Source organism: Salvia hispanica, chromosome 6, assembly GCF_023119035.1.
Source record: "Salvia hispanica cultivar TCC Black 2014 chromosome 6, UniMelb_Shisp_WGS_1.0, whole genome shotgun sequence".
Classification (NCBI taxonomy): Eukaryota; Viridiplantae; Streptophyta; class Magnoliopsida; order Lamiales; family Lamiaceae; genus Salvia; species Salvia hispanica.
The window spans coordinates 40,575,317-40,595,819 of record NC_062970.1 but is presented as its reverse complement, the minus strand read 5'-3'; the positions used below and the strand labels follow the sequence as shown (position 1 = coordinate 40,595,819).

The following is a 20,503-nucleotide window of genomic DNA, read 5'->3' as shown; positions in this document are numbered from 1 at the left end:
ATTAAACAAGTGTTATTGAATTCTCCCACACTGACGGATAGATCCTCATAATTATAGTGGACTAAGATAAACGGTAGAACCCACACATATAGTGGACTAAGATAAATGGTAGAACCCACACACGCCGCTGCATGCCCCACCTCACCGAGGCCATGCCTCGAGTGCTTTTTGACTTAGATCTTAACAGTCGGTCTTTGGGTCTGGTTGTTGAACATAGCGTGCTAAAACCGCAAACACATAGACATCGACTAAATATTTTAACATTAAATGTATAATAAAAATTTCCCGTTTAGTAATTTGTTTATTTGACGAACTTGTGTTTTAATAATTGGACGTGAATTTGACCGTAGATTAGCCGCCCATAATTGCAAAAATGCGGTTTTTTGCTTCAAGAAAAATATGGCCAAAAAAATCAATATTGATTTTGCATAATTCGTAGTATAGTACTTCACTTTTACATTACTGAAATTTTAAATCGGATTTAATTTATCAACTATACATAATTATTCAAAAAAATATCGTGTTAATTAAAATCATACTCCAGAGTCGTGTGCGCGCATGCAATCTCACATGCGTGAACATGAACACAGCGTGACGCTTGAAAATTGGATATTTTATCCCAAAAACTTATAGACATTTACCTAATTTATACTCCAGTGCTTGTTTGTTTCCTGTACACAACTACTGTTTTCTTGGTTAAATTTTCAAAATATATGCGATCTTATATTTCAATATTTTTAATATATGCTAGGAATGTATGCGTTTCATCAATAATATGTTTTCTTATAACTCATTTGTAAAATGCCATGTCATTGGACTTTATTCTAATATAGTTCTACATCTAATGTTTATTTATGTATGGTTATATGATGAATTAAATTCCATAAACGTTAGAGCATCCGCAATGGTGCTTAGGTCAGTCATAGGTCAGCCATTCTCTCCCCTGCTACGTCAGCAATACTAAAAAATCCACCTGCCACATCAGATTTAGGCCAGCCATAGGTCAGCCGCAATAAAAATAATTCAAAATATACTACATTTACGGAATTAAAATTACGATTAAAATACGGAATTAAATTTACGACACATATACGGGAAAATTCATTAATTGCATTTAAAAAAGTTACATAGATAAAAAAAAATTACATGCATAATAAAGAAAAAAAAAAACTATCGCCGTGCAATCCTCCGTGCCCACAACTCTTCGATTATATCCTTTTGGAGTTGAATATGAGCATCCACTTGGCGCATGTTGGCAAATTCCTTCGAAGGCGGCCGGCTTCATCGAGAGGTACCCCACGTCGTACACTAGGGGTGGCCGTTCCGTGGCTTGGACCGGCTTCATCGTCATTGACCCAACTAGTCAGTTGTACGCCTTCGTCTTCGACGATCATGTTGTGAAGGATAATGCAGGCGTACATTATCTGGGAAACGCATCCGACATCCCACAAACGCGTTGGACCCTTAATTGCCGCCCATCGAGACTGGAGCACACCAAATGCGAGCTCCACGTCCTTGCACGCCGACTCCTGTCGTTGCGCAAAGTAGGCCTTCTTTTCATCACTTGTTTGTCGGATCGTCTTCACAAAGACCGGCCACCGAGGGTATATCCCATCCGCCAAGTAGTAGCCCATATCATGCCGGTTGCCGTTGGCCACAAATGAGACGGCTGGACCGACGCCCTGGCACTTCTCGTTGAAGAGGGGAGACGAGTTCAGGACGTTGAGGTCGTTGTTCGACCCGGCTACCCCAAAATACGCATGCCAGATCCACAGCCTGTAATCAGCTACGGCCTCGAGGATTATCGTGGGGTTCTTTGACTTGTAGCCGGTCATGTAGGCCCCCTTCCAGGCAGTCGGACAGTTCTTCCACTCCCATTGCATACAATCTATGCTGCCTAACATCCCGGGGAACCCATGCTTCTCCCCGCATCCGCATCAAATTCGACAATCTTCGGGAGTAGGGCTTTGAAGGTACCGCTCACCGAAAATGCCGATCACGCCCCCTACGTAATTCCTTCACATTTTAGTGGCCGACGATTCACCGATGTGGAGGTACTCATCCCACATGTCTCTGCCGCGCCTCAGTAGGCCAACCGCCCGATTGCCGCCGTACACTTTTGAATAGGGGTGTGGCCGGGTCTGCCAGCCGCATCGTGCCTGAAGCGGAAACACAGATATTGACGCTCTAATGCCCCAACGATGCGCATAAACAACTCCCTGCGCATTCTAAAACGCCGCCGGAACATGTTGGCGGGAAACCGCGGGTTCTCTGAAAAGTAGTCGTCGTACAGCCGCCGATGTGCAGCTACGTGATCCCGATCAATCACTGCTCGGTGGTGGACAACTCGTGGAGGGCGAGGTATCGCCTGCTGTTCCACCATACGCATGTACCGCTCCATCTCGCGGTTCATGTAGGCATTCATAGCCTCGTTCATCCTCCGTTCGTACTCCTCAGCATCCCCACCACTACCACCACTACCACCACCGCTACCACCCGCGTTACTCATTGCGCGATGATGCTCTTGTACAGAAAGTTAGAGAGAGAGAAAACTCGTTAAAACAAGTGGTGCAAATGAAAATGAAACGAAAATCGCGTTTATATAGGTTTGTTAAAAAGGAAAAAAATAAATAAATAAAAATCGGCGCTGGCCGATCGCTGGCCGATCGGGAAGCTACAATGGCGGCTAGCCGATCGGCTAGCGCATCGGCCAGCGCCCACTAATCGGCCAGCCCACGCCGATCGGCTGGCCGGTTTACCGCTGGCCGCCTACAATGGTTCGGCTAGCCGACCGGCCAGCGCGAAGAATCGGCTAGCCGGTCGCTAGCCGACCATTGCGGATGCTCTTATACTCTAATTTTTAAGGAGTGATAAACATTTATTTGAAATTTCGAATCACCAGTTGCTTTAAAATTAACCATCCTTTAATTATAGAATAAAATTAAGATGAAAGTTCCTTTTCATCGTAAAAGTTGCATTTAGTTTAGTGCGAAACTCGGTTCATTCATACTTCACAGTTCACACATTTTACATGTTTTAATTTTTCAAAAAACCTTATTCCTATTAACTTGGTTTGATAATACATGCGATAATAACGTGTTTCGAATGGAATTTCATTCTAAAATTTAAAAACTTTACAAATGTAATCCCGACTTATCATTTTGTTAATTTCATTCTAAATTATTGCTAATATCAGCATCCGCGTATCGCACGGAGAATATGCTATTTTCTATGAATAAGAAGAGTTATTTGCTGGTATTTTTTGGGATATTAGTAGGGATGTCAATCGGGCTAACCCGTTCGGGTTCGGGCCAATCCACTCGGGTTACCGGTCTATTTGGGCTCAGGCTATTCGAGTTATGGATTTTTCGGGTTATAAATTTTCAACCCTAACCCTAAACCGTCGGGTTTTGGGCTAACCTATCGGGCTATTCGGGCCTAAAAGCTTTCGAAAATAATTTCTTGTATCGAAATTTTCTTCTATAAAATTATTTTAAATTTTAGATACTTTTTTCTTTTTAGTTAGAATCATATAAAATCTTCATATTTTCATAGTATTCTATAATAATACTTGGAAAGAAGCATTTCATCTCGATCAACTACAACATAATTTAAAGCTTGTGTTCGTGTCATTATTTTGGGCTTTTGGCATTGTTCGTAACTAATTATTTGTGAAAATTAAAAATCATATCTTATATGAATCATTATTAAAATGATAAATATATTAAGATCTTGATGAGTTATTTCTTAATTTTGTCTTGATTGGCTTTGGTGGTGGTAAGACATTAATGGCAGATGATGGGACGGTGGAATAATGAGTCGACGAGGAACTTGAAAACTGATATTGTGGGATCGAGTGGAAAAGTATAAAATGAAGATTGAATACGACTCATGATTATGTAGAAAGATTGAGGATTCAAAAATATAAAAAAAACCTAAAACTTAATAATTTTAATTAAAAGTTGCAACCCATCGGGCTGACCCGCAATCTGTTCGGGCCAACTCGTTTAACCCCTCAACCCATTCGGGTCAACCCGTTTAGCCCGTTTTGTATTCGGGTAATAAAATTATAATCCTAACCCACTCATTTTACCGGGTTGTTTGGGCTGACCTACGAGTTTCGGATTAAATTGACATCCCTAGATATTAGTATAACAAAAATTTACTCGTATAAGTTTGGGTGAATTTTGCTATTTTATGTGAACTTTGAAAGCTGATCTTAAAAAATTAAAAACTCTAACTAAGACCATGGTCATTTTTTCATGGTGAATCATCTTTCAAACTTGACATATATTGTAACGACCCGCCCATTTAGGGTATAATAAATGCGGCGTTCGCTAACTAGGTAGACCTAAAAGCATTAAAGACCATAGGCTAGGATTTCATTTTAAAGGGATTTGACCAAAGCATTTAAGGAACAACTAAGTAGAGCAAGAATAATACCTTAGCAAAGGAATCCATCAAAAGATTTATTGAAATAAAAGCTTAACCAAGTTCTTCAAAAAGAATATTTCTAACTGTTCATATTCCAAAACATACCCACGAAAATAAAAGTATTTATCCCAACAAAAGATCATAAGTTTTCATAAAAATAGCATAGCGGAAGCGACCAAGAAAGAAGTGAGGCTATGTATGAGGACACAACGACACCTTAAATACCAACAGATCATCTTATTATTCTCTACTCAACACCGCCGCCCGCTCGTCACCACTCAACCTGCACATAAGGAAAACACATGCAGGGCTGAGTACGATAATCATACTCAATGGGCTCATTGCCGAAAACAGTTTTATCACAAATATAGTTATTATCATGCCATTTTCAAGTGTCCGTCGGGGTTTTAACTTTAGAAAGACCCGATGCACCAAAATATCTTCTTTCTCAAATATCACGGTCGCGCAACCATTTTTCTCATAGACGTTTACCATATCCTCATTCTACATGACAAGGAATGCGGCCGCAATCCAGGTCACTAGACCGGCCAACCCGTACGCTGACTCTCGGTCTAACATTGGTGTACACTAACCCAAGTAGAGTTTGCAGCTCTACAAGGATCCGAATTCGATTATAACAATAGTGGCATAGCCACGAGGGATAGGCACGACAAAACAAATCAAGGCATGATAACACATATTTCATTCTCATCAATATCAGTTTAGGACAATGTCCTTATTTTAAAAGAAAACCCACCTCGTAGGTTTAGCTCGATAGTATTCTCTTCTCCTCGTTTATCACGCTGAGAGCGCGAAGTATCACCTTTAAATTATGCGTATCACAAATCAGATTCAATCATTGATTTCAAATCATGCATGTCTCTCATATTTCCTTTTTTCCCATCGATTATTTTCAAATCATCAATCAAAATCAATGTATGATTAGCATATCATTTTTATTCAAACAACAACCCCAACTTCACCATTAAATCGTGTCACGCATGAGTGTTCCACACACAACATACGCACACGATCATCACACTTGTGCACGCCGACCGAGGCGTGCACACACACACACACACGGTCTCGCACACACACACACTTGCACACATATCCCAAAATTCACCGATTAATTTCCCCCTTCACTCAATCTATATGCATGTGGAAACAAGAATACCAATTAATCGGTAGAAGAAGAGGAGATCAATAAATAAAGTACCTTTTCCAAAAGAACGAACGGTAGAAACAAGGAATTAGTCTTGATTCTTCAATAATCTCTTGAATTTCACTTGAATTCTTCTCAATTGATGAAGAAATCTTGAAGAAAACTTGAAGAAAACTTGGAGAATGTGGGAGAGAAGATTTCGAAATTTTTGGGAGTGGGAGGCGCCGGTTTTGTGATCTCTAGGGTTAGGGTTTCTCTCCTATTTATAGAGTCACAAATAATAATATCCCAATAATTAAATAAATCAAGATTTGGAAGATTTGGTAGAGATTATGGAGAGATTTGAGGAAGTGGCGTTAAAATTGTTGAGAAGTATGGGGATTTCGAAATTTAGGCTTAAATAAATAGCCTATGATTTAATTTGAATATTTCACGGAGCAGAATAATATATCACGGAGCAAGAATAAAATAAAATACTCCCCAAATTAAAAGGAGAAGTGGCGTGTATTTCCTCTTCCCACAAGGAATTAAATTCAAATCCTAATTTAATTAGGATATGGTAAGATCTTCTTAGATTTGGCAAGATATGCTAGGATATTTTAGCATATTTATATTTATTCATGGAATAGAATAAATAAGGAATCAATAAAATAATAAATAATTTCTCCCTCCCAATATATGAGATTTTCGAAAATCTCATGGGAAAATCAAAGTGGAAATTTCGAAAATTCCATGATGGAATTAAAGAGTATTTGGACTTTGGATTTAATTTGGATAATTATCCCAAACAAATAATTAAATCCAAGAATAATATTATTTCTTCTCCAATAAAGATAGTGGCCGAAAATTCCACATGATTTAAATAAATGCTCCTATTATTTTTCTCACTCATCCCTTAGCAAAATAAATAATAATTTCCCCACAATTATATTTCTCCGCATCAAAATATTCACATATTCCAAATCAATCATCTCTTCACTTCCACTCCATTTTCTCAACGTATTGACCTTTCAACGGCCACATCATTTTTCTACATCTTTGACTATTCAATAGCCACGTCAACATTTCAACAAGTTGACTATTCAACTCAATCTCCATTCTCATACGCAATTAGGTCACAAAGACACTATGCAATTAATTTCTCATCAAATAATCCACATATGATAGCATTTAAGGCATTTAATGCAAAAATTTTATAACCCGAAAATTAGGGTTTGAAAAAGTGGGGCGTTACATATATACATGACATATTTTATCATGTTAGGCACGTATTATCCAATGTCGAATTCAAGATAGAGAAATTAGGCATATATATACTCTATTCGTTCCGACCTAAGCGAGACGTTTCTATTTTGATACAAGAAATTAGATAGTTGTGTTTAGTGAATTAAATTATTAATAGTAAAGTAAGAGATACAAAAAAGTATGAAAGAAGGAGAGAATAAAGTAAGAGAAATGATAAAGTGGAGTAAAAAGAAATAAAGAATAAATTAAGAGATTTGACTAGGAGAGATGAAGGAATAAAGTAGGAGAAAAAGAGTGAGTTATTTAGAGCATCTCCAATGCTAAATAGGCCAGCAATAGGCCAACCATTCTCTCCCTCTGCCACGTCAGCAGCACTAAAAATACACCTGCCACATCAGATTTAGGCTAGCCATAGGCCAGCCGCAAAAAAATAATTCAAAAAATACTATATTTTACGGAATTAAAATTACGATTAAATTACGGAATTAAATTTACGATACATATACGGGAAAATTAATTCATTTCATTCAATAAAAGTACAAAGATTTAAAAAAAAATACATGATTTTTTTTTTAAAAAAAGGGCTTCCACACACGAGCCCCGCCACTCTCTACTCCTCGTCGCCGCCGTCGCCGCCGCCACCCGTGGTATCTGAGCCCACGTCGGAACCCGCTAGCCGTGCCCTCGCGATTTCCAAATCAACCCGCATGCTCTCGAGCATCGAGTGAAGAAACATCTTCTCCGTGGGGTCAGTGGCGGTCCTCCAATCTTGGAAGACCTTGTACATCTGATCCCGCGTATGGTTACGCGAATGGAGAGTGTACTCGAGTGGGGCGGGTGGGAGGGTGGAGGACTGGACCTCATCGGGCGATAGGGGGGATCCTCCCTTCGCAGCCCGTTGCGCCCGCTTTTGTCCAACCGGGCGAGGGCGACCAGCAAATGAAGGAGGGGATGGAAACTCCTCAACATCCGGGGGAGGTCGTGGGATCCCGGCTGCCGCCGCGCCAGAAGTCGCCGGAATAGTTCGGCCTCTCCGCTTCTTCGGCCACCCAAAGCCGTCGCACCCGCTTCGGAACTTCTCGAGTCCTTCAAAGCAACAAAAGCACTCCCGTAAGTTGAACTCCTTATACTTCCCCGCCAAGGGGAACCGACTCTCGGCTATCCTCCGGCGTCCTCCTCATCCCCCCGCCCACTAGTGAGCCGACGGACGGCGCTGGCGTACAACGACGAAAAACGGCCGACCGCGGCCCCGATGCGCTCCCACCCCTTCCGGACCTCCTCCCCGCCGAAGTCCTTCCCGTGCGGGCGCAAGTGCCTCCTATAGGCAGCTCTGATCTTCGCCCACATGTTGACGACCCGCCGGGTTGTTCGCAACCAGCGGATCGTCGTACACCTCCAACCACCCCCTGGCCACCCCGGCGTACTCATCCTCCGTCCACTTCCTCCGGCCGGGGGTGTCGTCACCAACGGGCTGCGACGACTCGCCGACCGCCTTGGCCTTCCCCTTCGTCTTCTTCTTCGGCGCGGCCCGCCTCGCTGGAACGGGAGTATCCGGATCCCCGAGATCGATCCCCATATCATGCAATGACAGAAGGTCATCGCCGGTGAACTGCGTCTCCACCTGGGTCGACGTGTGAGACGAAGCCGTCAAAAAATCAAGCGAGGGACGATATACCGTGTCCCCGCCCGGTGACCCCTGCATCCCCCCGCCACATCATCCCCATCATCTCTCTGAAGCATCCGGGGCATACCTCCCCACCCCGGCGCGACTACCCGCCGCTCCCCGCCCCCCCGCTCGGCATCCCCCACGGCATACTCCCCTGCATATCCCCCTGGTTCCCCCCCTGTATCCCCCCGGCGCACCGGCCATCATCCCCATCAACTTCCTCCAAGGGACGTTAAACCCTGGGCCCATCTCGCCCGCCCATCTGGCCCCATCCAGATCCCACATGTACCGTGGGAGTCTGAGATCCACTCGTCGCTGGACTGGACTCGTTGTTGTGATCCATTGCTCGATGATGCTCTTGTACGGAAAGTTAGAGAGAGAAAACTCGTTAAAACAAGTGGTGCAAATGAAAATGAAACTAAAATCGCGTTTATATAAGTTTTAAAATAAAAAAAAAAACACAAAATTCGGCGCTGGCCGATCGCTGGCCGCCACAATGGCGGCCAGCGCATCGGCCAGCACCGAGCGATCGGCCAGCCCACGCCGACCCGCTCGCCGATTTCCCGTTGGCCGCCTCCAATGGTTCGGCTAGCCGATCGGCCAGCGCCACGAATCGGCTAGCCGGTTGCTAGCCGACCATTGGAGATGCTCTTATTGAGTCTCACTTAGTTTGGGACGTATAAAAAAAGAATATGTCTCATTTAGGCTGGGATGGGGGGAGTAACTCAGACTATGCCACGTAGATATCATGATTAGATTGAAAAAATATGCCGAAAAAGTTGGTGAATTTTAAGTTCATTTTCAACATTTGTAAAAAATAAAGGTTATGGTTATTAAGACTAATGAAAGTAGTACTCCCCCGTCAATGATTAAATATCACATATTTGATGGGCACAAATTTTAAGAAATTATTTTACTTTATGAAGTAAATGGGTAAAAAAGTTAGTGGAACGTGAGACTTATTTTTATAGTAATTGGTTTTAAAATAAAACGTAAGTAAAATATAGGGTCCACTTACCAATAATAAAAGTGAAATGATATATTTATTGATAGTTAGACGAAAAAAGAAAAATGAGATATTTAATTGGCTAATTGCAAGAGTATCTTTTTTAAAGAATTATCGGAGGTGAATAAAATTGCAGAAAAGCTAGTAGGGAAAAACAATATACTTAGTAATTTAAATTTGGTTTTCCTTAAAGTTAGGTCGCCAATAAATACGCTATGTTTTTGCTTGCAAATAATATAATCCATTATTTAACTATGGTACAAAAGTTTTATTCTTCCATTATTCTATATCATTGCACTCATCCAAATTATTTAGGAGTAGCTTTTACCGGCAAAAAGGAAAAGGAAAAAGAGAGTGAAGTAGTGAACTGTAAAATCAATAGCCAAAATGAGCAGCGGCGGGGGCGATCGTCCGACGGTGATGGTCACGAATGACGACGGAATCGATGCTCCAGGAATTCGAGCTCTCCTTCACGTTCTCGTCTCCTCCAACCGATTTAACGTCTATGTTTGCGCTCCTGATTCGTATGTTTTTCAGCATAGATATGCTTCACTTTGTTTTCTCCGCTTGTAATTATCTGTTATCAGCGATGTTTGTGTGTGTGTGTGTGAGAGAGAGAGAGGAATTGTGCCAAACTAGGCCGAAATTTAGTAGAATTATCTCTTCATGCAGTATGTGATGCACAATATTTGATTTCCTTTATCTTGGATTATTGTTCGAACTGACTAAAGGATAATTTGCGATACACGCCTGTAGACAGTGAGAAGTCGAAATACTAGTAAGCTAGATTGTTCTCGAACTAGAAATACGACATGCTTGCTTGGATAAGTAATTAGAACATGCTAATAATCAATTGTGTTTGATTTTACATGTTCCATTGGTGAAGAGATTTTTGTAGAGAGGTGTGTTTGTGAACATTAGCACACACTTCAATTGTGCACATGGTTGTTTGCTGTCTAGTTAAATAAAATGCAGCTTACTTGAAACATGTTTTTTTGCCTCTGTTTCTGCTTTTTTTGGTTGTGATCATGAATTTTATGGTAGCTTTTCTATTTTTATAGTACTATGATTGAATTTTCTGAGGAATATAAATTTTAGGATTATGACTTTGTACTACTAATTTGCATCCAATTTTGTGTAGAGAAAATAAATCTCATGTGATCATTCTTACATTGATACTTCTCAGAGAAAAGTCTGCAGTTAGTCATAGCATCACATGGCAAAAAGCTCTCGTTGCCAGGCCAGTGGAAATTGACGGAACAGTTGCTTTTGCAGTTTCTGGCAAGTTGCAATGTTCTTTGAAACTATATCTATTAAATAGAAAAAGAGTGAAATATCTTTGTGAAGTTTTGTTTTATTTATTTTTCTCTTCTTTGAGGGTGGGAAGGATGAATTAAACACTTTTAGTTATTTTGTTCACATTTAACTTAATTCCATGTCTTGCAGGTACTCCTGCTGACTGTACATCATTAGGAGTTTCCAAAGCTCTGTTCCCCTCAGTACCTGATCTGGTACTTACTTTCCCAGTATTTGAAATGACATTCATAGATTAGTGTATTTTGCTTTGGTTGAACCATGTTCTCTTATACTCCAATCAGGTTCCCTCCTGCTAACTGACCAAGCTTATGTACAAATTGCACTTCTCACATTGTAGGGAGAATTTTGTGCTTTGCAACATGTGCTGTGTACTTCATTACACCACTTTAACTTGAAAATTCACATTCTGAATACATATACTCATATATAATTTACTACTATTCATTAACACACATATCTACTTATCTCTATATGTGTAACACTTAATAAGTACAACACTTGATATGAACAAAATGGCCAAGCGCATGTAGAATTGTGGCTCTAAATTGATATGAACAAAATGGCTTCTCTACAGTTCTTGGTGTGTGCATGTTCCAGTAAGAAGATTTGCAGATGTAATTTCAAGTTCCAATTTTTTTTCTTCTCTTCTGCAGGTAATCAGTGGGATCAATATGGGTAGCAATTGTGGCTATCACATGTTAGTAACAATTCTGTATCTGACTTCTCGATCCTTTTAGATAAGTTGTTGTGGATGTAAAATTGCTTGCTCCTAACTTCATTCCATGTACTTTTCTATGCTGAGCTTCAGTAGAGTGCACCTAATGAACCGCGGTAATTTTATCTGTTTATATATGAAATGCAGTAATGTGAATTAACTGGTACTTGTCCTTATTCTTGTCCTTGATGCCTTTATGCAAGTGATATTGTAATTCTTTCAAATAAGGTAGGAGATCAACCAGTACAAAAATGTCAACCTTTCTGAGTTCTATTATACTTAAAGTTTGATCTTGTAGCAAAGTAATTATAATATGTTTTTACATGGTAAACTAAATTCAATGACACTTGTATCTTGATGAATGCAGAACATATTCCGGGACTGTAGCAGGCGCTCGAGAAGCATTTTTTAATGGAGTACCTTCTATCTCTATATCATATGATTGGTATGAATAGAATATGTTACTTAAAAAACCTGGTCTATAGTATTTCCTAAGGATCTCTATTGAGTTTTGTAATCTATACTGCTTCTTCATCTTAATAATAGAGATTCAGAATGGTACTTACACTAGTTCAAGATTTGCAGGGTTGGAGGGAAAAGTACTGTCAATGATTTTAAACTTGCAGCAGAGGTGTGCTTGCCCATTATTTGTAGTCTGTTGGCTGAAATCAAGAAGAAAACATACCCTCAAAACTGTTTTCTGAACGTAGATGTGCCAACTGATGTTGTGAATCATAAGGTATTTTTGGGGCAGGCTTTGGCAAGTCACTTGAACTTCTATGAGAAGGTGTTAACGTCATTATGTTTGTGGTTGTTTTATATATATACATATAATACTGACCAACTTGGGTTTCTGAGCAACTGTTATGGCCATATCCCTTTAATTTTATTGTTTCCTGATGAACGGTGGTACAAATATGTGGTCATTCTCCCTGGTCCTATCTGTCTCACTCTCTGTCTTGTTTTAGTGAAAATTAGAAGTATATCAAATGTTTGTATGCTGATCCTGAACAGGGTTATCGACTAACGAATCAGGGCAAGACTATGGTGAAAATGGGGTGGAGACAAGTTACTTCTGAATCTGAAGGTGGGAAAATGCTGTCAACTATGACCATGGAAACAAATTCATCATCGGGTTCTGAATCAGAGTCTCCGAATTTAAAGCAGGCCCTTTCATTCAAAAGAGAAGTATGTCTCGTTCTCTTATAATTGCTCTAATGTATTTCTGAATGGCCTTTTGAACAAACTTTTCATTAAGATCAGTGGCATGGCCATATTTTCTCAAGTAATTTGCTATGTTTGAGTTTTCCGTTGACATCTATCTAGATGATACAACTACTTGATAAAGATTTCAATATTTTCTGAAGTTTCTAATATGTGTTATGAATCTTATGATAAAGTTTAGTATTATCAGATTAATATATTTTCCCTAGCAAGGTTCTTCCTCAGTCCGCGAATAAGAGTCTCATTTCTTTCTGGCACGAGTTTTAAGAAATGTTAAGAAAAGTGGGTGGAAGAAAGTTAGTGGAATAAGGGTCCCACTTGTATACATTGATTTAAAAAGATACGTGAGTGGAATGAGTTAGTGGAATGTGGGGCCTCTTTACCATCTATAGTAATTATGAACGGGACTCCTATTCGCGGACGGACCAAAATAGAAAAACGGGACTCCTATTCGCGGACAGAGGGAGTAGTATTTAGTATTTCTGAACATTTGATTCTGGTTTAAGGACCTGCTTATGTGCACAATGGAATAGAATCTCGAGCAATTTAAAGTTGCATTGGGTTATGTTTATTCTATATATATTAATTCCTTCTATAATCAGGCAGGTTTACAGTCCACCTTCTATCATGGAACATGCAATGAAGATTATCCAATGGTTGTTTATGTTGTAATGGTAATTATCTTTGCATCCCTTTTCAGGTGAAAGGATCACAAGTTGACAATAGTGATACCGACCACAGTTGCCTTAAAGAAGGATATGTATGTCCCCTTTGCTCTTACTAGATAGTTAGAATAATACTGATTTGGAGTAATTTGACATTTGTTTATTGCAGATAACTGTCAGTCCTCTAGGAGCCTTAACTCCCGCGGATATGGATAGCCGAGATTTTTATAAGCAGTGGTTGCCAGGTGTTTCGGCACTATAACAGTGTAAGAGTTCTTCGCATTTTTTAAATTTTTATAAAGATCTGAAAGTTTTTAATCATGATGCATTTTACTTGTCGTTTCATGTTATCAATTTTAGTACTTCCATTCCAACAGTTTTTCTTGCATACATTAACAAATCTTGAACTAATCTATTCGGTTTACTTAAAGGTTCCTAATCATGTCCAGGATATCTGGAAGGATCTAAATGGTTCACTTATCATAGAGTTGAGCATCATTCCGATCACGAAATCTCCGTTCAGAGGTATCACTGTATCACTGTTCCCTATCAGCCTAGCTCATCCTTTATACAGTACCTGTAATAGTTAATCACAGTCTCATTCTCATTGGTTCTGCTATTGGGACAAAATCTGATTAGCCATGTACTATAAAATATCTACTTTCATTGAGATGAATAAATATTTCAGTGCTCGTTTCTGCCTGAGAAGTTTATTACAGTATGTCTTGACAAATCAGTTTGGTCTCCTTTTTTTGTCTGGAATAAGGCACTAGTTACCTTCTCAGTCAAATCTATGTGAACATTTAAAACTCCTGGTGATGAACATTGAATGACGTAGTTTTATAGTCCATTAGTAGCTATCACCAGTCGAGATTCTAGCTTGTGAATATTTTGAAGAACCTTTCTTGCATAAGATGAATCAAGATAGCAATGCCAATGGCTTCAAATTTACCCTCATAGATAATCTTGGTAGATTAGAAGCTCTCGACTTCAATAGAGAAAATAGATCATAAAACCAAAATGTGACAAAAAACTAGCTTATGTACAGTGTAGATGTGTGTAGCTGTTATGTTTCTTGCTGTCTTCTTGTATGTTTGTATATATGTGCATGTGGAGTGATCTCATTTTGGTGTTGGCAATGCCGGTGCACTAAACTCCAGTCATATGAAGCCTAGTACGTGAACATCTTCGTTGGGGCAGGATTTTATGTCCTTGTACAGGATATATATCTATCCCTCTGCCTAAGAACTCAAGAATTGCGATACCTCTTTTCTTTTAATAGAAGCAGTTCTTTTCAATCGCGCGCGCGCGCACACACACAAGCACATGAGAATGAGAATACCGTGAGGTATTGGGAGGAATGATTAATCTCATATTTATGGAAATGAGACTTAGTTTAGCACTTATTTTTGTTTAGTCCTTAAACAAAAGCTTTTTCTCTTCCCAAATGTCTTTTTTTTTTCGAACTTGTGAGTCTCTAGAGATGCACACCAGTTTCCAAAATGGTGGAACAATAACCGGCCCGACAAGGGATTAGCCTGTTCTGGTTCACCGGTGGTTCGCAAAACCTTGGCATCCCGACTTCACACCCATTTTTATCTAAACCACTGGACTTCCTTTTATTTCTCATTTCGGCTGTTCGTCATAAATTATCAAATCTAAACAAAAATAAAAATAAGTCCAAATTACGTAATCAAATTATGCAGTACTACTATTTTATGTATGTCATGTTTCTATATTTTATTAAAGTAGAAAATAGCTTTGAGAGAGAAAAAGAGACACCAATAGAACTGACGCAGAAAAGCAGCAGAATTTCATGCATTATTTATGCAATAACTACAAAGAACTAGTGTACAAAAACACAGTATACATATCTTAATATAACACAAATAGTGTGCAGGTCAAAACTCCTTAGTTTTACCATTTCTTCGCAAATTCTCTCTTTTTCCTATCCTCTCAATTTTCCTGTCACAATTTTTGTCTATCATTCATACTATATTTACACATTAAAGCTATCACTATATATGTACGTGTTACATAGGATAATTACGCAAGAATATGAACAAACACACTATTTGACTTGTGACCAATGGTGGATCTAAGTGGGCCAGAGTCGACTGAGCCCACCATTGGCCCATTAGGGTTAGAAAACTACATTAAATTCAATCTTTGGAGCTATCGCCAATTCTACCGTATACAACAAGTCCGCCTTAACTTCAGTTCCATTCTTCATCTGACATCTATTGCCTAGTGACAACCGCTGAACTACATGTTTTTTAACGCTAGCGACGACCTTATTAATTGTGGCTTTACATGGACAAATTTAAATTTATAATCTAAATTACGAATTTATTGATTCCATTCTTCCACCAAGTATGTTAGTATTTACTACTATAATTCCGTGACTAATATATAGGGGAATGTAATAACCTTTTTTTCTGCTTTGGAATTATACTATTGATCTTTTTTTTTTCTATATCCACTCTAAGCAACAAATTTTTCTCTGAGAAAAAAGAGCATAATTAATGTTTTACTACTTCTACATATCCACTCATGAGTGTGAAACATCATTAAATGGACTGCACCAATAATCTCGATGCCTCCCACTAACATAGACCCATTAACAATTTGAATTTCAATTTGTTTCCTATATATAGTTGCAATAATTTTCTTAAACTGTATGCACCAAATACTGAAGTTATACAAGCTTAGTCATAATTCGTTTATTACGAAAATAACCCCTTACTGTAATTTTCTATAGCTATTCAAATTATACTAGTATTATTTTATAAATTCCCCAATTCAACATATTTAAAACAATCTTTTCCAACATTTTTCCGTTTAGTCATATTCTCACTCCATTTTTGTTTCTTATTGCAATTCACTTTATTTTCTAAAAACGGAAAGATTGAGATATAAAAATTATGTTTCTCTTTAAAAAAACATTAATGCAGGTTATTAAATAGGAGTGTTAATTACTTAATTTAATGTAGCGATTGAGACTGTTTAACGGTTTTGCTGAACATCCTTATATTCCTGAGCTCTCATTTATTCACTCCTATAAAACCCCCCTCTTTTCCCACTCTCTCTCTCCACACACTGATTTCTTCTATTCTCTTTCAACAAAATGGGATTTGGCAGAGAAGATAATCACACAGCTGTTCAAAGTGTTCTTCAACTCCTCAACAAACAATCTCCACTTTCTCTCAAACAGGTATATATATATATATATATATATATATATATATGTATATAACATCACTTACTAATTTCCTTCTCTTCATCATCATCATCATCTCTCTGTCTCTCTTTTGCAGGAGAAATTCTGCAACACTGCATGCGTGGAGAGGTTTCTCAAAGCCAAAGGCCAAAGTGTGAAGAAAGCAGCAAAACATCTCAGAAATTGCCTTTCTTGGAGAGATTCCTTTGCCACTGGTAAATTCTCCCTTTTCCTTTCTACACATAGTATTTAATAATTTAAAACTTTTTCTATTTTTCACTTTATTTCATGCAACATAATTTTCTTGTTTTCAGCTGGGAATCTCTTTTTTTTTTTTTTAAAAAAAAATTGAAACTGATGTACTCCAATATTTAGGTAAGTAAAGACAAATATGAAACAGTATATTAAATGTTGACTTTTGAATTATCTGAAGATCATTTGATGGCTGATGAATTCTCCCATGAGCTTGCTGAAGGAATGGCCTATGTTGCTGGTCATGACCATGAACTAAGACCTGTCATGGTATACATTTATTTAGAAAAAAATTATATTATTTTTAGTTTTAATTTCTTCAAGAAAAGTAATTTTAAATCTTATTATAAACCTATTTGCAGATTTTCCGAATAAGGCAAGATTACCAGAAATTCCATTCACAGAAACTGTACGTCTATTTATCTATATTTTGGATTTCATTCTAATTTTTTTTTATATGTATACTTGAATTTTATATGTTTATTTTTCTATAGATTTAATCGGTTGCTAGTGTTTACACTGGAAGTGGCAATTCAAACCATGGCAAAAAATGTTGAGCAATTTGTCATCCTCTTTGATGCAAGTAAGTTTTAATATTTATATGGTCACAAAATTTAAATTTTAGTAGTACTACTTTTAATATCGCAAAAGTACATGAGCCTTTACTTTGAATTTAATCTTGCATCGATTTTAGCCTATACTGCTTTAATTTATTAGCTCGTGCATGAATATATATTATTTTCAGACATACACCTATAAAATTTATGAATTATATAGTATAAACACTTATTATGAATATGCATATATACCTACACTACATATGTCACTGGCCGTGCTAGATATTTTACGATACTACAAAAAGTAATAAATAGTTCATCATTGGATCCTAGATGTTTATATATATAGTGTGTCTTTCGTATCTGTACGAATATTCAAAAATTATAGACCACATGAATTTCTCGTGAGTTAACATAGAATTTTCCAAGCTGGAAATCACTATAAAATAATGTTAAAAGTCAAACACTCCTCCAAAAACGCCTTTGCGCCGGAGTGATTATTTCTACAATTAAGATTGGTTGAACGCTACATGCTCGGATCACTAAATTTTTAGTCTTATCTTATTATGCTCTCTTTAATCTTTCCAAAGCCACGCCTTTGCAATAAAATTAAACTAACTAAATCAGTAAAAAAATTACTACCGGAAAGGTGCCTGAAAAATGAAAATTCGCGATCAAGTTTGTTGGTGCAGGGGTATATTAGGTCATTTTCATGGCCAAAATTATTTAAAGCAAAAGTGTCCATAATACCCCTTTTTTCAACCTGACACAACAGCGAATTTGAATTTTTCTGTTGACCTTTTTCCTAATAACTTAACAACTTAAAATAATCATTTTTATTACTCCATAAATTAAAGTATTAAATAAATTCATATTTTATTTTAAAAAATTTAATCATAAAAATATATTTGATGAATAAGTTGTTTCATACAGGCCTTTTCAGATCAGCAGGTGGGATTATGAACATGTTGGTTGGAAGTCTGAAAATCATAGCCGATTATTACCCAAGAAGGCTTCACAAGGCTTTTGTGATTGATCCTCCATCTCTCTTCTCTTATTTTTGGAAGGTACACCTTCAAATCATGTTATTTTTCCATATATTCGACAAGTAATATTAGCATTTCAATGAATATATTTAATTTTAGAGCGGTCGATAAAATATCGTCAATTTTTTTTTCAAAACTGTTTCAACGCCTCCTTCCAGCTCTAGGGGCAATTTAGTCCGAAAATTTCCGGACAAGATATTTGTTAGCCATGATTGAAAAAATAATATTTTCGTAATTACATATTTTGCCATAAAACACTAAAACGATATCGTTTTAACGAAAATGTTTATAGTTTTAAGTTGATTGCTTTTGTTGGAGTATTTCAACTACTCCCCTTCAAGCTCCAGGGGTAATTTGGTCCAAAAATATTTTAAACCATAATTGAATATTAATTATTTTTGCAGTCACCTAATATTGTGACATTTCCACGTAAAATGCTAAAACGATGGTACAAAATCGGATATTTACATTAAGACGCGGCTTTTGCAGGGAGTGAGGCCATTCGTGGAGCTTTCGGGAATCACAATCACGGTATCAACGGCAGAGTGGGAAGAATCACTCGGATTTGACGCATCGCCACCACCCTCGAGAAGACTAGGGTCGTCGTCGTCAAGATTCTCCTTCACCGTCTCCCATCATTTGGATTCGCGAAAACCGTGGTATCTTTCGCTGTCGTCAGAGTCAAAATCATCGGCCGGGCGGAGGATCTCTCACCTCAACGCTAGGTCTCTCTCCTTCGCATCAACGCCCGCGATCTCTCCCGGGTCTCTATCGTTCGCATCGACGCCGATGCTGTCGTCACTGTTTTCGAGGCGGGGCCGAGCGGAGCGAAGCAGCGAATCGTTTGCGCCGTTTGTAAGGTTTTACCGACGGCCCTATTGCGAGATCATTTATAGGTCAAAGATCATCATCAGGCGCTCACAGCATGTCTCTCATTCTCAACGCTTTTCGTCGCAAATTTGATTTCTAATTAATTGTATAAGCAATACAGATTTCATGTTTTGGTTCTGATTTCATATATATGGTAGCTTGATTAAAGATTTAAAGTACAAAATTTGGCATCATTGGTTTGTTACTAATTTAACGTGACCTACTAATCCATCATGTCATTAATTATTAGAGTGAACTATATAAAATAGATGTGTCGATAGTAACTACAAAAATATGGAACTTTTTGACGAATTTTTGTATCGGTAAACTCCGAAAATATATAGGTAATACTATGTTGATTAGCAATGGATCGGAAAATTGGGAATCAAAATGTTGGTAAAAATTTATCGACGGTTAACGTTGTTGATACATTTCACCAACGGATTACTGAAGATAAGTGTCCATTGAAAAATTTATCTTTTAAATGCTGGATTAATTCGTCGTGAAAGTTCCTAACGGAATATTCTGTTGGTAATTTTTATTTTCCAAAATTTAAATAATACTTCTATCCCATAGTAGATGTCACACTTTCCTTTTTAGTTTGTCCTGAAGGAATTGGCAGCGTAAGCGGTGCGACGGATTAACATAATTTTACAATTATTAATCGCACGAATAAATCACATAATAATCAGATTTATTTAGCAGATTATTTAGACAAAATCTATTCGCGTAATTCTCACATGTATCATGCTCATAACTTGAATTAATCATGCTTTAAGAATATTCAAACCTAAAACATGCTTTTCTACGGAGCAGAAATAATACCTAATTAATTCTCCAAAGAATTGAAGATGGCTAGCAGCTTCTCCACATGACGCTTTGAATACTAGACCACAGATCTTCTCTCTGGTTCCCGAACTGTACTCCGATATCAGTGTGGGCTGATCTCACCAGAATACTATGACTTAAATAAAGAAGACAGAAGAAATCCTTTTTGGAATAGGACAAAAATTCGAACTCCTCTACTATATGGGGGGGGGACGAAAATTATGAGTATTAAAACTTATGATTTCTGTCTCCTTTATTCTCCTATTTATATTAAGTTCATTTTGGGTCCAGAC

At 38.0% G+C, this 20,503-nt stretch overlaps 2 protein-coding genes across 4 annotated transcripts; both read left to right on the top strand.

Annotated features, from left to right (window-relative positions):
• The first annotated feature begins 9,805 nt into the window (after positions 1 to 9,805).
• Positions 9,806 to 14,173, top strand: LOC125192433 (5'-nucleotidase SurE). Of its 3 annotated transcripts, none has more exons than XM_048090000.1 (10): positions 9,806 to 10,040; positions 10,703 to 10,797; positions 10,963 to 11,027; positions 11,487 to 11,530; positions 11,916 to 11,993; positions 12,134 to 12,287; positions 12,563 to 12,736; positions 13,473 to 13,532; positions 13,607 to 13,703; positions 13,887 to 14,173. In XM_048090000.1, the coding sequence occupies exons 1-9, from the start codon at positions 9,904 to 9,906 to the stop codon at positions 13,697 to 13,699; spliced, it is 900 nt and encodes a 299-aa protein (XP_047945957.1). In that variant the 5' UTR covers positions 9,806 to 9,903; the 3' UTR covers positions 13,700 to 13,703; positions 13,887 to 14,173. The 3 variants fall into 3 exon arrangements, with proteins under 3 accessions (XP_047945957.1, XP_047945955.1, XP_047945956.1); XM_048089998.1 differs by having other exon boundaries at positions 10,658 to 10,797; XM_048089999.1 differs by having other exon boundaries at positions 10,658 to 10,797; positions 13,869 to 14,173.
• A 2,337-nt stretch (positions 14,174 to 16,510) lies between these two features.
• On the top strand, positions 16,511 to 19,556 carry LOC125192432 (SEC14 cytosolic factor-like). The gene is made up of 7 exons (XM_048089997.1): positions 16,511 to 16,651; positions 16,755 to 16,872; positions 17,091 to 17,179; positions 17,272 to 17,318; positions 17,404 to 17,492; positions 18,400 to 18,533; positions 19,002 to 19,556. The coding sequence occupies exons 1-7, from the start codon at positions 16,565 to 16,567 to the stop codon at positions 19,473 to 19,475; spliced, it is 1,038 nt and encodes a 345-aa protein (XP_047945954.1). The 5' UTR covers positions 16,511 to 16,564; the 3' UTR covers positions 19,476 to 19,556.
• The last annotated feature ends 947 nt before the right edge of the window (positions 19,557 to 20,503 follow it).

What these genes read in the sequence shown, in the direction of transcription:
- LOC125192433 (XM_048089998.1), top strand. Translation starts at nt 9,904, where the DNA reads ATGAGCAGCGGCGGGGGCGATCGTCCGACGGTGATGGTCACGAATGAC. An exon ending in AGTTGCTTTTGCAGTTTCTG is followed by an intron (nt 10,798 to 10,962) that starts GCAAGTTGCAAT and finishes CATGTCTTGCAG; the next exon opens with GTACTCCTGCTGACTGTACA. An exon ending in TCCCCTCAGTACCTGATCTG is followed by an intron (nt 11,028 to 11,486) that starts GTACTTACTTTC and finishes TCTCTTCTGCAG; the next exon opens with GTAATCAGTGGGATCAATAT.
- LOC125192432 (XM_048089997.1), top strand. Translation starts at nt 16,565, where the DNA reads ATGGGATTTGGCAGAGAAGATAATCACACAGCTGTTCAAAGTGTTCTT. An exon ending in AAATTCCATTCACAGAAACT is followed by an intron (nt 17,319 to 17,403) that starts GTACGTCTATTT and finishes ATTTTTCTATAG; the next exon opens with ATTTAATCGGTTGCTAGTGT. An exon ending in TCTTCTCTTATTTTTGGAAG is followed by an intron (nt 18,534 to 19,001) that starts GTACACCTTCAA and finishes CGGCTTTTGCAG; the next exon opens with GGAGTGAGGCCATTCGTGGA.